General features: G+C 40.9%; 2 protein-coding genes across 4 annotated transcripts; one reads left to right on the top strand and one right to left on the bottom strand.

The window, feature by feature from the left end:
- The first annotated feature begins 386 nt into the window (after positions 1-386).
- Positions 387-8,836, top strand: LOC101774989. Its single transcript, XM_004984007.4, has 13 exons — positions 387-977; positions 1,960-2,109; positions 2,217-2,429; positions 2,518-2,607; positions 3,295-3,411; positions 3,796-4,065; positions 4,153-4,309; positions 4,639-4,716; positions 5,330-5,430; positions 5,866-6,036; positions 6,975-7,049; positions 7,780-7,875; positions 8,250-8,836. Exons 1-13 carry the CDS (start codon positions 549-551, stop codon positions 8,583-8,585), a joined length of 2,283 nt encoding a protein of 760 aa, XP_004984064.1. The 5' UTR covers positions 387-548; the 3' UTR covers positions 8,586-8,836.
- LOC101774316 (protein LAZ1 homolog 2) lies at positions 8,742-11,961 on the bottom strand. 3 transcript variants are annotated; one of them, XM_004984005.3, is made up of 9 exons: positions 11,742-11,961; positions 11,273-11,523; positions 11,061-11,117; positions 10,640-10,748; positions 10,291-10,475; positions 10,122-10,210; positions 9,601-9,850; positions 9,288-9,527; positions 8,742-9,202 (listed from the first exon to the last, which is right to left on the bottom strand). In XM_004984005.3, the coding sequence occupies exons 1-9, from the start codon at positions 11,953-11,955 to the stop codon at positions 8,897-8,899; spliced, it is 1,701 nt and encodes a 566-aa protein (XP_004984062.2). In that variant the 5' UTR covers positions 11,956-11,961; the 3' UTR covers positions 8,742-8,896. The 3 variants fall into 3 exon arrangements, with proteins under 3 accessions (XP_004984062.2, XP_012698250.1, XP_022685598.1); XM_012842796.2 differs by having other exon boundaries at positions 11,273-11,528; positions 11,742-11,882; XM_022829863.1 differs by having other exon boundaries at positions 11,273-11,450; positions 11,524-11,882.
- Positions 11,962-15,528: the final 3,567 nt, after the last annotated feature.

The raw sequence follows: 15,528 nt of genomic DNA on the forward strand, positions 1-15,528 counted from the left end.
CGAAGCGAGGCGAAGCCGATGCCAGCCGGGGCGGGTCGTCGATTCATCCGTTCCGTCCACACGCGGGAAACGAATGATGGGCCTCCGGTAACCTCACCGCCCTTTTGTTCATGGGATTATATACCTTTTGTTTTTTCTTTGCCTCCAAAAAAATCTGCACGCTGGGAGGATATCTCTTGCGCAACGTTGTATTCACTCCGAATAGCAACGGCTACAGAAGCCGCGAAAACATCCGGCCCCCGTCCCGGGCACGAGAAAAACAACGGGTCTCCATCAGCCCATGCCTATCTCCATGCCCGGCTGGTAAGCTCACCGCCCCACGTGCTGGCTCCCCACCATGCCCCCCTGGCAAGCCTCGCCTCCCTCGTCTTCCTCTCCCCAGCTGATTAGTTTACCTCCCTCCCTTAAACCACGCCTAAAACCAACTTGCGTTTCCGCCCGCTCCGCCTCCCGCTGATCCCCAACCTCCCCTGCCATTCCCACCTCCTCTCTCCTCTCTCCTCCACGGATCCCCTGCCACTCCCCTCCCCCGTCTCCCAGCTCCAGCCATGGAGGAGGCCTTCGCGCGGGCGGTCGACGACGGCCTCAAGCTCACCAAGCGCCTCATCATGCCGGGCGGGGGCGGGCTGCCCCCGCCGCGCCCGCCGCACGGGATGGACCGGGACGACGACCCCGGGGCCGCGCAAGCCGCGTGGCTGCGCCGCCTCCTCCCCGCGTCCCCCATGGCTTACGCCGTCGTCGTCGACCCGGGCGCCGTCGACAGCCCCGACGTGCCCAGCTACCAGCCCCACGTCTACGGCCGCCTCGACCCGCCCGCGCTCATCCCGCTGCAGATGCGGGAGGTCGAACTCCGCGTCGACTGCGCCGCCGCGGGGTGCGCCACCGCCGAGGTCGCCCTCCGCGCGCGGTGGTGGGTGCACTGCGTCACGCGGAGCCGGGCGTGCCACTGCCGCATCGTCGTGCCCATGGGACACCAGGTCCATCATCCGCCGTCTGCCTATCCCTCCCTCCGCTTGCTGTTTTCGTTTTCGATCGATCCGGTTTTCTCAATTGCTCTTGCTGCTGTGCTAGATTTGGCTATGGTTAGGCGTTGGGATGATTATTAGCATTGAGTTTGATTCCTGTTAGGTGGATGGGGCCCTTCATTAGCTGTGCACTATCGTGCGCTTTGGACTGTGCTCCAAAAAATCAGGACCTACTTCTGTGCCATTATGTCATTGCTCCTGAGCTGCATTTGGTTGGAGCCTTGGTGCTGCCACTTGGGCATGCTGTACGACGAGGGGCCAATCGCTCGGCCTTTTCTGCTGCCAGTGGATTCCAGCATAGTTTCGCAACAAAGCAAGACACATTCCTTGCTTAGTTGCTTTCCATTCTAGAAGATAAGAAACAAGAAAGACACATTGGATTGGACTTGCAAAAGATTAGCTGTCGCTGTACACTTGTCCAATAGATGCCTTCACTTGAGGAAGTCAGCTTGCATTCTTTGGTGCCGCTTATTGTAGCACAAGGTTTGGAGAATTGCTTTGCTGGAATCCATTATTCGGCCCAAACGAAACATGCATCTTCAACTGTGATTTAGAGACTTTGAAATTACACGGTGGACTATTAATTTGGAATAGAAGCTCAACTTTTTTCAGGAAATTTACTAAAACATGCTATGTTCATGCCTCCTTTTTCTTCCATTTTTAGTGTTCTGTTCCTTTTTCATCTTTCAAATTTTCTGAATTTAACAACCTGTTTTCTTTCTGAGTTGAATTTACCAACAATAAGTGAAAGCCAATCTCATTTATGTAGCCATTAGTGTGCATACAGTACAGATTCTTCAATATCGAGAAATGTACATGCCATGACTGTAAACATTTAATTAATAAAAATGTCTTTGCTACTTTGTTTTTATTGGCAGTAGTTCTCAAATGTGATTTTCTGCTGGCTGCAATCTAAGAATAATTTCACTAATAGGGTTCAATTCTAGGCGCTGAGGTTACTGTTGGGAAAAGATCGTACAATACTCATGTCATTGATACGGAGGATAACAGTGCTGTGAAGATTTCCTTGCCCGAGAATGGGGGTCTTTTGAAACAGGAATGGTTTTCCTTGACAATACCAGAGGTATTTTCTACAGTCATCTTCAATCAGTGCCAACTGCTACCTTGTTAAGTTTCAAGCTTCTATCAGCCACATTGGCCTTTGGTGATTTGTTTCTTTTATTTGTCAAGGTTGGGGGTGGAGAAGATATTTTTGCCACAATCAGGTGGTCACAGAAATTGCTATATAGCAATGGGCAGTTTTCTGTTGAAGTTCCTTTTTGTTTTCCGCAGTTTGTGAATCCTTTGCCAAAGGTTTTCATGAAAAAGGAGAAAATACAGCTGACTATTAATTGTGGTGTGAGTAAAGAGGTTATATTGCAGGGGACAAGCCACCCCTTGAAGGTAATCAAGTATTTACTGCTTTTGTTTGTGCTACTAGGAAAACCTCTGCAACATATAATTAAAGCACGACCTCTTATTTTGATTTCAGGAAAAAGGCCGGCACGGTGACAAATTGTCTTTCCTGCATGAAGCTGCTGTTGAGAATTGGTCAACCAAAGATTTTACCTTCACATATACTGTAAGTACCCCGTACCTTTTCTGGATTATCTGTACCTGTTTGATGTTTCTTTTTATGCCTGTGCTCTTTGTCAGTCCTGTATCTGAGATCATTCAAATTTCAAAAGCATGATGGGTTTTGTTTATCCAGATGTGAAGTTGGAAGTACTTCTAGTTTGACTTTTCGAACCAACTTCCCATGTATGATGAGCCTAATAAAACAACTGTGTGAATGACAAGCACACTTCACGTAATTTTACTTCGATACTGTGACCAAAGCTATGCTATGATTTCTGTCAGTACACTAGAGTTGAGCAGCTGTATTTAATTATTGGCAGTTATTTTATGATAACTTGCAGGGTTATTTGATACAGTGAGAAAGTTTCATCCTCGTTCTGTTTAATGATCAACGATCAGGCCTTTAGGTCTACAGGTTTCCTGTGTTGTATTTGTTCATGTACTGTGCTTGGGTTTTGTGTCTTTATTCGCTCTTTGCTGGCTTGTCTGACAAGTCAATGTATTGACACCTTTTTCCTTTAATATGATGACTGGCAGCTCTCCTGTCAGTTCGAGAAAAGAAAATGATCCACGTATTATTGAAATGGATGCTTTGAGGAATTCATTGTACCAATTTTGCTTCATACTTGCAGTGGAGATGAGATTGAACTCTTTTAGTTCTACCCAACTTATCTTTTTGTCATCAACATAGGTTTACTCTGGCGATTTGTCTGGTGGAGTTCTTGTGCAGCCCTCAACATTGCGTGACTATGATGACAGAGACATGTTCTGCCTTTTCCTTTTACCTGGAAACAATGAGAACAGAAAGGTAGTTGCTCTTCCTTTGTTATTTTCTTGTTGTCTTAGCATCATTTGTAAATATTTGTTAGTGGATACCATCTGATGGTTAAATAGGGATTTTCTTCGAGGTAAAGTCAGTAGGTACAAGGCTGTAGCAAGCTGAATGCAAAATTACCTTGTTTTCAATCACAGATAGCTCTAAAATTTCTGGTGTTGTTGATTTATGTTGTTTCTCAGACATGTCAATATATTTAACCTTACCTTGAAATATTTTGTTGCTTGGCCAGCGTGACTCTATCTAGTGGTGTGAACAATATTTATTCAATATGAAATAAGATTTATTTTGTGACCCCTTTCTATGTTTAAAAGTATCCCTTTTAGTGTGATTCATCTCATTTGAGTAATCTGATAGGTCTTCAGAAAGGCTGTTGTTTATCTCGTTGATACAAGTGGAAGCATGCAAGGAAAGCCACTTGAGAGTGTCAAGAATGCCATGTCCACTGCTCTCTCTGATCTTATTCAAGGAGACTTTTTCAACATAATAGCATTTAATGATGAGCTTCACTCATTCTCATCATGTTTGGAGCAAGTAAATGATAAAACAATAGAAAGTGCTATAGAATGGATGAACTTAAACTTTGTTGCTCAGGGTGGCACTGACATTATGCATCCTTTGAGTGAGGTATGGAGATTATAACAAGTTATCATTTGTCATATGATTAATGTCACCATATTGTAGCTCATATTTTCCCTCTTCTTTGGGTACAAGGCAATGACCTTGCTGTCGAATTCTCATGATGCTCTTCCACAAATATATCTTGTTACTGATGGGTCAGTCGATGATGAACGGAATATCTGCCATACTGTGAAAACTCAGCTCATGAATAGAGGATCTAAGTCTCCTCGCATTTCTACTTTTGGACTAGGTAATTTCTCATACTATATCTGGTTATGTATCAGTCAACTGGTCAGGCTAGCGTTGTAGGCAAACTTCTGTTGGTTTTCTAGAGTCATGTATGAGTTACTATTCTGCAGTCCAACATCATTCTATGGAAATATTTTCTTTTTAGTTGATTGTTTTTGTATCACTCAAGTTTGTTAACTGTAGTCCTTAAATCTTGTGAAGGAACTAAAGTGTAATGATATTGTTTCCTGTTCTCTATGTATTGGTCATAAAATTTAATTTCATTATATTATTGCTGATTTACTTGTCAGATATATTTTCTAATTGTTTCTATTTCACTGGAAACAAAAGGTTCATATTGCAACCACTATTTCTTGAGGATGTTGGCATCAATCGGTAAGGGTCACTATGCCGCTGCATTTGATACAGGTATGTACATGTTTCTCCCTTTTACCTTGGAAGCGAAATGCTCCCCCTTGTTCTACACAAGTACACAGTTTCTATAGATGAAAAATTTAAAATTTTTGTTATTCTTTAATTTTGCGTGCAAACTTTTAGGTTCTCTTTCTTCTTTGACATTCCATTCTGTAGTTTGCCTAGATGATCTGATATCAGTGGAAGACAATATGAGCATAACTTTAAATACCAGCTCGGTTACTTCCAGAGCAAAACTCAAGAAAAAACTTCATTAATTGATCAAAAAAATTTGTTACTCTCGCATGGTCAAAAGTTTGCCTAACCCAATTGGCTAGGACTAAAAGGCTTTGTTGTTGTTGCATTATCAAAAGTTTGGATTTGCTACTGATGAAATGTTTTTATTTAATTATTTGCCAAAACTAGTACCATGATTTTTTGGCATATTGTGCCTTCTGATATATTTTTATGTTTCTATTAAATCCAGCAAATCTAGGATCAAAATAAAAGGCATTAACGAATCTTGTTCAGCAAAATATGTTGACTGAAATACATTATACAGATAACAGGGACTTGAGGAAGTTGTCAAATTCATAAAACTGAACTTTCTCGATTTTTTTCACCTCAGGATCAATTGAGGGTCGATTGGTTCAATGGTTCCAGAAAGCCTCAAGCACAGTAGTATCAAATATTTCCATTGATGCCATCAAGCATATTCAAGATTTTGAGGTGAGTTACTTTAGTGTACTTTCACGGTTCTGTTGGTGCCCGTGAAAGAGCAATAATGTCCTTCACTTTTTTGCTGCTGTCCTGATGTAAGATTACATCGACCAATGCAATACGACACTGCCTCCTTTAAAATTATCTGTTCAACTACATCATGCACACAGATCAACTAGGAATGAGCTGTCCATACCAATTGATATATTTGGCAGGAAAGAGGATAGCAAAAAGGCGAATCAACTATTTAAACTATGAATCCCGTAGATTGTGCAGCTATTTTGAGAAGGAAGGAGTCCCTTTCACATGCATGTATTTTTAGGTCATTTTCATTGCAGTAAGCAGTTGATTGATGTTGAGTGAACTGTCCCCATATCTTAGACATTAGTTTCCCTATCTGCAAAAAATATGTTTCTTACATTCAAGCTTTTCTTTTCCAATCAGGTGGATTCTGAATATATTCCAGACATTTCTGCAAAATATCCACTGTGTGTTTCTGGAAGGTACCATGGCAAGCTTCCGGAGACCCTTATCGCCAAGGGTCACTTGGCTGATATGAGTGAAATATCAATTGAATTGAAAGTCCAACATGTAAAGGATATACCTCTTGACAAAGTAAGATATCCCATTCTCTTCATTTAGTTATTTTCACTCAGTTGATTGTTTTTACAATTACTCTGAGCTATTTGTTGCAAATAATCCTGTTTGTGTCCAGGTTCACCTAGTTTCTAGGTTCATTGCTATTAGTGCTAGCTAGATTTCAGCTTCTAGTTAAAAGAGAATAGTACGCAGATCATGTGGGCATTGACTGCATTAATTAGGAGGATATCATGGGCAGGTTCCAGCCCTGTACCAGCTATATATATGTGAGAAAATGATGAAGGCAGTGTGGCCAGCATCACCAAAAACTACTTGTGCTTGTCTGTGAGTCCACTATAGAGGAAAACTAGAGTGTGTCTGATAGACACTTAGGATATGGAGTGATTCCCAACACTATTGATGCACATCAATCAATGAAATAGATACACAAATAGAGAGAGTGGAGAAACTTTGATTGTCAATTGTTTTCATTACTGATACAGATACCTTTGTACAAAACTAAGAATGTTTTTTCCTGTACATTAAGGCTGAACTTAATTGCATCAATTTGATACGGCTTCTTGACCCCAAGAAAGCTAGTGTCACTGTGTAAGCATATGTATTGCAAGCGGCTTACTCATCTATTTTATGCATCATTCGAGGTGTCCAATTGAGGATTAGTACAATATTGACATTAACCAAGGTAACTGAATGAAACATTAAATCAATAAATGTATTTTTTTAATTTGACTTGATTTGTTTGAACCATTGCCTTTCCAGCTTTTCTGGTACACTTAGACATATAACCAAAGTTCTATGCATATTCATTGTCCCTTGAACTAAATTTTCCCGTGGCATATAAGAAATTACCCCTCGAATAAACAAGCAGTCTACTTGCATTAAAAAATCTTCTACCCTAGCTTGCTTGGCACTGAAAAGCTTTGTTGTTGTTGGATTGCCTGTTCAAATCTCAGGTGTTGGCAAAACAACAGATGGATCTACTCACAGCAAAAGCATGGCTTTTGGAGAACAAGGAGCTCGAGAGAAAGGTAATAGAATCCATTGCAGACTAATGCTAGAATTACATCAGCTATAGCTCAAGGTCCTTAAATGAACCTCTGCAAGTAGGGTACTAGGTTTTTAATACGACTGATGTGATTGTTTAGGGCAGTGTTTAACTTCCATAAAAAAATAAATTATTACAACTGTGAGAGAATAACCGAAATCATTGGATAAACATTTCCATGTGTTAAATTATGAGTCATTAACAAATTTATCTAATGAAGTGATGTATTGACAAGCTTCACATTTACCTATGAAACATGAATATTGCATATAACACTGAGGAAGAAAGATAAAGAGTATCTCAAATTATACTTGTAGTTTCATACAATGCTTTTCTTCCATTGCCTTTGAGATAGTTCTGAACTGCTAATCCCCTTTGAGATAGTCATATGGTTCCTTGCAATCACTTTCATGGTGTTGCAAGCTTGCGACTACTGTATTGATCAGCTGTTTCCTTATCTGTTTTGATTTTTTCTTTTCATTCTTCTCAAGAGCGAAATAAGGTCACCACTGCATTATAACTGGAACTGTTCCATGCACCACTGTTACTTTCTGCCAACATGTAGAGTTGCTGCAGCCTGTTGCAAGCTGCTGGATGAAATAAGCCACCTTTTGTAGATATTGTAACAAATATTTGATATATCCTTGTTTCTTTATTCTTCTTTGCACTTAATAATGTCTTTCTTTACCATATATTTTTGTTTCAATTTACAGGTTGTGAAATTAAGCATACAAAATAGTCTTCCTTCTGAGTACACACGAATGGTCCTACTTCAAACCAACTTGGACAAAATAGATCCAGCACAACAGGTAGAATGCTTTGTACAAGGATTACGTTTTTTTGCTATTGTCAATCCAAGTTAATTAAGAATGCAAACTACAAAATGAGAGGAGCATAGCCTAGCTTAGGACATTCAATTTTTTTTTCAACATTTTCATTGACCCATTTGAAAATATGGACTTCAATTGTGTTATATGAAGGTAACATTTTCCCAAGAACTGAGAATTGTAGGATTTATCAAATCCACCTCATGTAAATCAAAACTTTCAATGCTGAGACTGGGAAGCACACTGCTTCTTGAACCAATCTGATGTCTCACTATATGTGCAATTGAGCTAACCAAAATTTGTATTAAACTAAACAGGCCCCAGAATCTGTGACTAATATTTCTGTATTTTATCAGGCCAAGAACAAACCAACAAAACAAAGCAGCCCAGATGAGCGGTCAGCGATGCCGCTTCGTGGCCTGACACTCGGATTCGGTGATGTTGTGGCAACAAGGGAGAACCTGACGGCAGGATTCGGAGACATCGAAGTACACGAGAGGTTTGAGATATTCGATAAGGCCGTCGGCTGCTGCAGCCGCATGGCCGACTGCTTCTGCTGCATGTGCTTCATCAAGGCGTGCAGCAAGATGAACGATCAGTGCGCCATTGTCATGGCGCAGGCCTGTGCTGCCATCGCGTGCCTTGGATGCTTCGAGTGCTGCTCGGAGCTGTGCTGCGGTGGGGCAAACTGAGGGCACAGCTGCAAGGCTCTGTGATCGTGTTGTATGTTAATGTAAAAAGTATTATTGCTGTATAGGATGGGCATCATGTGTTTATCTAACTTGAATGCTTGATCAAGAAAGGCTTTTGTTATCCGTATGTACATCTTTCAGCAATGAACCCACAAGTTGGATGTAACTCTAATCACTGTATTAAAAGACACACGACGATTAAATCCCAGAACAGATGGGGAAGAGTACATGTTCTTTCCAGTTCCTACCAAGCTTTATGCTATACTTCTGATGTTTTCGAGTGAGCAGTAATCCGTACATAACAAGGATGGCTACACTTCATTATCCTTGCCCGTTCTTTGGATTTCCATCTCGGTTTCAATCACAGCAGTTTTGCCATCCTCACTGTCATCTTGCACCTTTTGTTCGACTTCAACCTCTGCGTCAACCCTGACAGGTTTGCCGTCCACTACGTTCTCAGTGACGTGCTCCTCAACATCAACTTCAGGTCCTTTTTTGTCCCCTGGCTTCAGGGAGATGTGGTGGAACTTCTCCTGGATCTTCCCAACACCTTTCTCGACACCTTTCTCCACAGGTCCAATTGCCTGGGAGATAGTAAGGGCAACATCCTTGACAACCTACACAGCAAGCTGATGGTCATCTGCTACACATGATGAATTCAGGTGCCAACATATAAAAAAAAGTTTAGATGTCATCACTTACATGGTGGCCACCAACAAGAACGACATCCTGCATGCTCTCTTTGATGCTTGTACCCGGAGCTTCGACATGGGTATCCTCCTGTTTAATGATAGTTGGTGTACTGCTCCTGCCATCGTTGACATCTACCTTCACCTCCATTTTACTTTCCTCACATGCGACTTTCCCATGATCAAGTACAGGGATGTGCTGGTACGGCTCCACGGTGAAGACATAGGCATGCGCTATAGCTGCGATAGCCATCTAGGAGAATAACAATAGAGTTTCACCGAAGTAGCAGAGGAAAAGGTAGTTCACAAAGAGGTGACAAGATTACCTCAATGCAAATGAGGAAGTCCTGTATTGCATTCTGCACTTTGCCCTCTTTGGGAAGGAGCCCAGTTTGGCATATGATTGCAATGCCGAATCCTTGCCACCAAGTGGCAAATACAATGGCCTTAAAGCTTATGAACTTAGCTAGTGGCCTTATTGCCTGTAACTTTTCATGCGTTGCATTGTAAAATTTGACAAGACAGTACAACGCCCATGTCTGGCTGAAATTTATGACAACAGCAATGTAAGGATATCTGCATATGAAAGCATATCACATTGTTAGTAAACAACATACTAGTTGCTAATAAGCATATTATATTTGCACATAATAAAAAAATATTTAAGAGAAGTCTACTCTATTTATTTTAGAGGAAAGTTAAGAGGAGGTTTTGTCCATGTCAAATCTTGTTCCTGATACTTGAAATTGATACATTAAAAAGGTTCTATGTGGATTACCTGACCCCATCACTAGTTTCCTAAAATTAGATGTTTTGCTGAACATAAAAAAGAAAATAGCAGAGTTACCCATAGTTCCACTTGAATTCACCATCTCCATAGGCTCCAAAAAGCTCCAAGATCAATGCCAAGAAAGCACACAGTGTCTTCAGAATCATCTGCAATTTTGCTAAAGAAGGCTAAGGGATGTCGTTATTTATCGGTATTGGGTGAGGAACATAACTATAAAAGAGCTCACATATTGCACAAGACCGAATTTAATAATTGTGTACAAGCTTTCTCCCAGAGCATTAGGGTCACAAAAGAAATTCCACACTCTACTTTGGTTATGAGCTTGTGTCTTGTCTTGACTCTCGAGCAACCGTTCACTTAGCTCTTCCCTTTTTCTGTTCTCAAGTAACCGGAACACTTGCCGTTCCCCACCTGAAGCGTAATGTAACAGCAAATTAGTATAACTAATTCAGAGAACTGACAGAGTTGGCAGCATAAGTATGTAGCTGATCATCACGAGATTACAATGATTCCTCTAAAAAGCAATGAAGATTACAAGATATTGTTGCAGATTATGTGAAGCAAGGTAGTATTACCAAGGCAAGCGACCAAGTATCGTCCAAAGGCATACAGAGCAAAGGCTTCGTAACAATTCCGCAATATATCACAAGCCAGAGAGAACTTCGAATTCCACAGTGAAATTATCTGAAAAGAATCGAAAACTGGAATGGGATACCAATTCGTGTCACAGTGTCAGTACCTTGAAGTATAAGGAAAAGAGGATATCCAAAATGAAAGCATCCTGATAAATGTGGAATGACTAATCTTGATGAATGGGATATACGTCAACCAACAGAAGCAAGACAGCAAAAAAAAGTCCATAACATTTTGTTCGAGAAGCAGTGAAGTACACTTAACATTTTGTCAAAATAGTTTGCAGTTGCATGCAAACCTAGTACTACTAGTAGCATTTCTCTGCCTGAAATAGGCATATGAACAAGTGGAGCTTGCACTTACAGATTCAGAGGCATATACAGGCACCATAAACAGCACAGCTATGATCCACTTCTGCTCCTGCAGAATTTCAGCAAGCGCAAAATGTAATTGTTCCACGGGGGCAACAAGCAAGCCATAAACGTCAGTTACGTTTGAGCCATTTCACCTAACAACTGACAGGCTAGAGGGGGTCACAACTTTCTTGGGATGTGAAGTAAAGCCCTAGCACTTACGGCTGGATTGTTGTACGATCTGAGGTGCTGCAGGATGAGCCAGAGCGAGATGAGGAGAGCGACAACCGCAAACGCGGCGCCAGTGACCACTGCCGGGGTGTGGATGTTGCCGTACAACCCCCGGAAGGTAGAGGATCCTCCATCAGGTGCCATCGCTTCATTCCACATCCAGCAGCCTCTGCAACAAACGCTTCTCTTGGATGCAGAGCAAGGGAGCACCTTTTTTTTTGAAATGGAGAGCAGGGGAGCACCTGATCTTCGCGAAAAAAAAATCCTGGAAAAATCAGATGCATACAGTACTCCGCCGCGCGGGAAACGAATCCGCGACGAGCTGGAGGATTGGAGAGCCCGTGCAAGAAAATAAAGAATATTTATTTTCGGATTTGAGTGGCGGCGGCAGGGAAAATGATTCCACAGCAGGAGACGAGAGATGCATCCACGCAAGCAGGGGATATCCTGAGTTTCTTACCAAGTATACCAACTGAAAAAGAGGAACCAATCGGGGTCCCGGACGGCGACGGCGAGCGGAGATCTCCACCTCCAGTGCACGGCTGGCTGGACGAGGACGGCGGCGGGGAGAAGCAAGGACGCCTGGCTCCGGATGGACGCGTGGAGCGCTCCGCGCGCCGGGCGGTGGCCACGCCGGTAAAACGGTCGGATACGTCGCGAGCTGAGCTGACCATTCCGCATCGTAACTCACTCTCAGAGCAACTCCAAGAGACTGCTAATCTTACCCTCAATATTTATTTTAAGGAAAAAAGAAGAAAAAACGAACTCCAACAGTTCACCCAAATTTTCCCCAATTTTTTAGCAACGCTAAAAAACAGCCTACCACCGCGTATATTTTAGCGTTGGCATTCCTCCCCCAATCCTGATTCCCGCAGGCTCACGTGTCCCTTCCAATGGGCCTAATACGATGACGTGGCCTGTTTTAAAATATTGGGAGCTATTTATTAGCGATCTGCTGTGGAATGATATGTTTTTGGGGGAATTTTTTTTTAGAAGAACCCTCAATACATAGTTTTGGGAAAGAATTTTTTGAAGTACAACTCTCTCACTCTGTCCTTTTCTTCGGCCAACGCAATTTTATTACTCTCCGTACCGCGCTATTCGTGGGAGCTGAAGATACGGATGGATCTCTCATCTTGCAAACTGCTACTATTATATCTCGCTATCTTAAATACAATTGCACGAAGTTTATCCCAAATTAAATAAGTTTTTAACTTTACCTGTCAATAGCCAAAAAATTATATTGATTAACCAGACAAGGTTCCTGAAATATAAGGCATGAGATTTCAGTACATATTAGCAGGAGTAGCAAAAGACGCATATCCCCTTAAGTTAATGATAGTTACGGATAATAATAAACTTATTTTTAGTAATAATTCACCCATTAGCTTATCCTGTTAATTCTAGAAAGAATTAAATGGTAATAATTCAAATGTACCTACAATTCCTTATTTTTGATAAATTTTGAATGCTTGGATGCCTTATATTATAAGACGGAGGGAGTATATACCAAAACATATATGTATTGCTCAAATTCATGGAAAATAGCACTTGGTATGGATATGTTTTCATTTAGAGTGTGTGGATGCCCGCCTTTGGTCGCGCATCGCACCTACGGTGACGTCGGAATTCGACGCCATAACTGCAGTGAGAAAATAAATTGGTGCCTGGAATCCTCACAAGAACCAGACGTTGGTGGTGGTGTGGCGAACTATGGCTAGCAACCAAGCAGCATCAGAAGTGTTTGGTAGATGCTGTAATTGATCGTCAGAAAAGAGGAATGCAACTTCTTGATTTTTTTTTAGCATGGATGAGACAAGTAGATACAATGAAATAAACAAGATCCACATAACATAACGTAACGTTTTAATTGTCATGCCACGTCTTAACATAATAAATACATTTTCAATTATGCACTTATTTTAGAGAAAAGGGATTAGTTATTAAGCCCATCAAATTTATTACCAAAATATGAAATAAAGTGATGCATGATGCATCCAAGTGACAAACTTTGAAAGTGCAGATTCAGGCAAGCAAACTTGTTAAACGTGTCCTTTTAAGTTAAAAGCACCCAAAATATTCTAAGGTTGTTCATTTTGTCCTTGTCATCGTGGAGATTTCTTGTTCACGAGTTAGAATCGAATTAAACCCGAAAATCCTGTGAAAGCCGTACGCAGAGAAGAAAAGGATAGGAGCCGCGGTGTCTCCTGAGCCCCGGCATGGGGTGGACACGTGTCTATGGGGTTGTTTGGATAGCTAGTTTTATGAAAACCAGTTTCCATTAGATTAGCTTTTCTGCCAACCGCCGAAAACCTTGTTTGTTTACCTGCGCACAAAACTAGGATAGCAACAACCGATTTCCTATAAACGCGAAATAGTGAGTTTTATGGAAAACGGCTCTGCGTTGTTTTTCTCAAAACAGAACATCAAAATAAATAATACTCATCTTTTTACCAAATGTGATTTTTGATAACCACAATTTTAACCAACTAAAAAAAATCAAAACTGATTCTCCGGAACCTCATCATAAAACACGTTTTTACCTAAATTGATCTCTAGACTCCTCGTCCAAACAACCACTACATGTTGAAACTGACAGGTCAGTTGCTCTTGCAGCACAAGTGCTACTGCATAAGGCCATTCTCAATGAAAGTTTCATGAATACTAAATGAGCTGCTACATAAGCAATTTTGATGACATAGGTGAGAGAAGAAAGTGGTTTCATGGGGATGAAACCATGTGTACACTGTTTCCAAAATTTTTGTGTCTTGTATGTAGCCTTGGAAATAATAAAAGATGAAACTGTGTATTGTGTGAGCTATTTCATATATGAACTAAATACATTCTTACTTATATGGCACTTTTGGAAACATAAATATGAAACTTTGCATGAGTGGCCTAATCCGGCTTTAAAATCGCACATTCCTAATTATATAAAAAAAGAATCGCACATTCTCCACGACTTTTGACTTGAACAGCTGGGTCAATTCTGACCACCGAATCGTCGCCAAATTTCAAGGCTGATGACTACCTGCGTTGTAATTTAAGACAGTCCTTTGGTTTCATATGTTAAGGAATGGAACGAAAGGTTCCCATTAGTCCAGCAAGTTACCTTGATTGCTCATCATTAGGGCTTAAGCACTCACAGTCACAGCCGCATAATCAAATGCACTCGAGTGCGCCGATCGATCTCATTGGTTGCCAAGACTGATGATGCGGATTGATAATTCTACCAGAGATGTCTGGGCTCCAACTTATTCTAGGACAAAGTTAAGTTCTTGCCCACTCATCGATGCATTCCATTTGTATAATGCATCGAAGAGATCGATGATCATGAAACGACGTGATTGCAGGTTATGTACATACTATACCTTTTCAGTGACAGTACCATAGAGGTAGAATAAACAACGTCCATGCCCGTGATGGGCATTATCACACGTACCCCATGCTTTAGTTTGTGCCCAATCGTAATGAAGTTGCCTCTCCAAGGTACTTAAGCTTCGCGATTTTGCTTTTACAAGTATGTGATGAGAGAACACTGAGCGAGCTGTGCTTGTTTTGCGCCCTCCCTTTCTGCATAACCTCATGGCCCTTTAGTAGAGGAATTCTTGCATGAGGTCTAATATAATGTCATTGAAAGAAATCATCCTCCAAATTCCTTTTTTGGTGGGTATTTCTCCAAATTCTTCCTTAATTTTTCTTTCCTGCACTTGCATTGCTAGAAAACTCTTGTATTTTTCTTATCAGCATGCTTTTCTACTACCTCAGGTCGTAGATACATTTTTTTTTTGCGAGGGGGTAATAGATACTTGATACTTTGATTAAGATTCAGTTGACCTTCTGAAACTTTAACCGTTATATTTTTCAAATACTTAGTTTGAAAAAAATATAAAAGTCATATGCAAGATTTGTCCTGAAAATTACTTTCATGATCTTATATATTTAATTAGATACAATAAAAATAGTCTAATATAAAATAGTTGTCAAAATTATCCCTCGAAGACCATAAAAAATCGTTGGTGTCAAGTATAGGCCTTTTATTCTACCTAGAGGCCAATAGAATGGGTATCATGCGAATTTAAATTAGTCAATTAAGCTAGCTTATTCTTGACTACACACTAAATTTATGTTTAAAATTATTCCCCCACTAGAAGATGCATTCTCTCTTTTTTTCCATGAAAAATAATGGTTGGAGAAGCTTTGATTGTATAGAGTCCACATATATATTTTCAACACTGATTACAAAG

This window comes from Setaria italica, chromosome IX (assembly GCF_000263155.2).
Source record: "Setaria italica strain Yugu1 chromosome IX, Setaria_italica_v2.0, whole genome shotgun sequence".
Classification (NCBI taxonomy): Eukaryota; Viridiplantae; Streptophyta; class Magnoliopsida; order Poales; family Poaceae; genus Setaria; species Setaria italica.

What these genes read in the sequence shown, in the direction of transcription:
- LOC101774989 (XM_004984007.4), top strand. Translation starts at nt 549, where the DNA reads ATGGAGGAGGCCTTCGCGCGGGCGGTCGACGACGGCCTCAAGCTCACC. An exon ending in TTATGCATCCTTTGAGTGAG is followed by an intron (nt 4,066 to 4,152) that starts GTATGGAGATTA and finishes TTTGGGTACAAG; the next exon opens with GCAATGACCTTGCTGTCGAA. An exon ending in AGCATATTCAAGATTTTGAG is followed by an intron (nt 5,431 to 5,865) that starts GTGAGTTACTTT and finishes TTTTCCAATCAG; the next exon opens with GTGGATTCTGAATATATTCC.
- LOC101774316 (XM_004984005.3), bottom strand. Translation starts at nt 11,955, where the DNA reads ATGGTCAGCTCAGCTCGCGACGTATCCGACCGTTTTACCGGCGTGGCC. An exon ending in CTGTATATGCCTCTGAATCT is followed by an intron (nt 10,749 to 11,060) that starts GTAAGTGCAAGC and finishes GATTCTTTTCAG; the next exon opens with ATAATTTCACTGTGGAATTC. An exon ending in ACTTCCTCATTTGCATTGAG is followed by an intron (nt 9,528 to 9,600) that starts GTAATCTTGTCA and finishes TTATTCTCCTAG; the next exon opens with ATGGCTATCGCAGCTATAGC.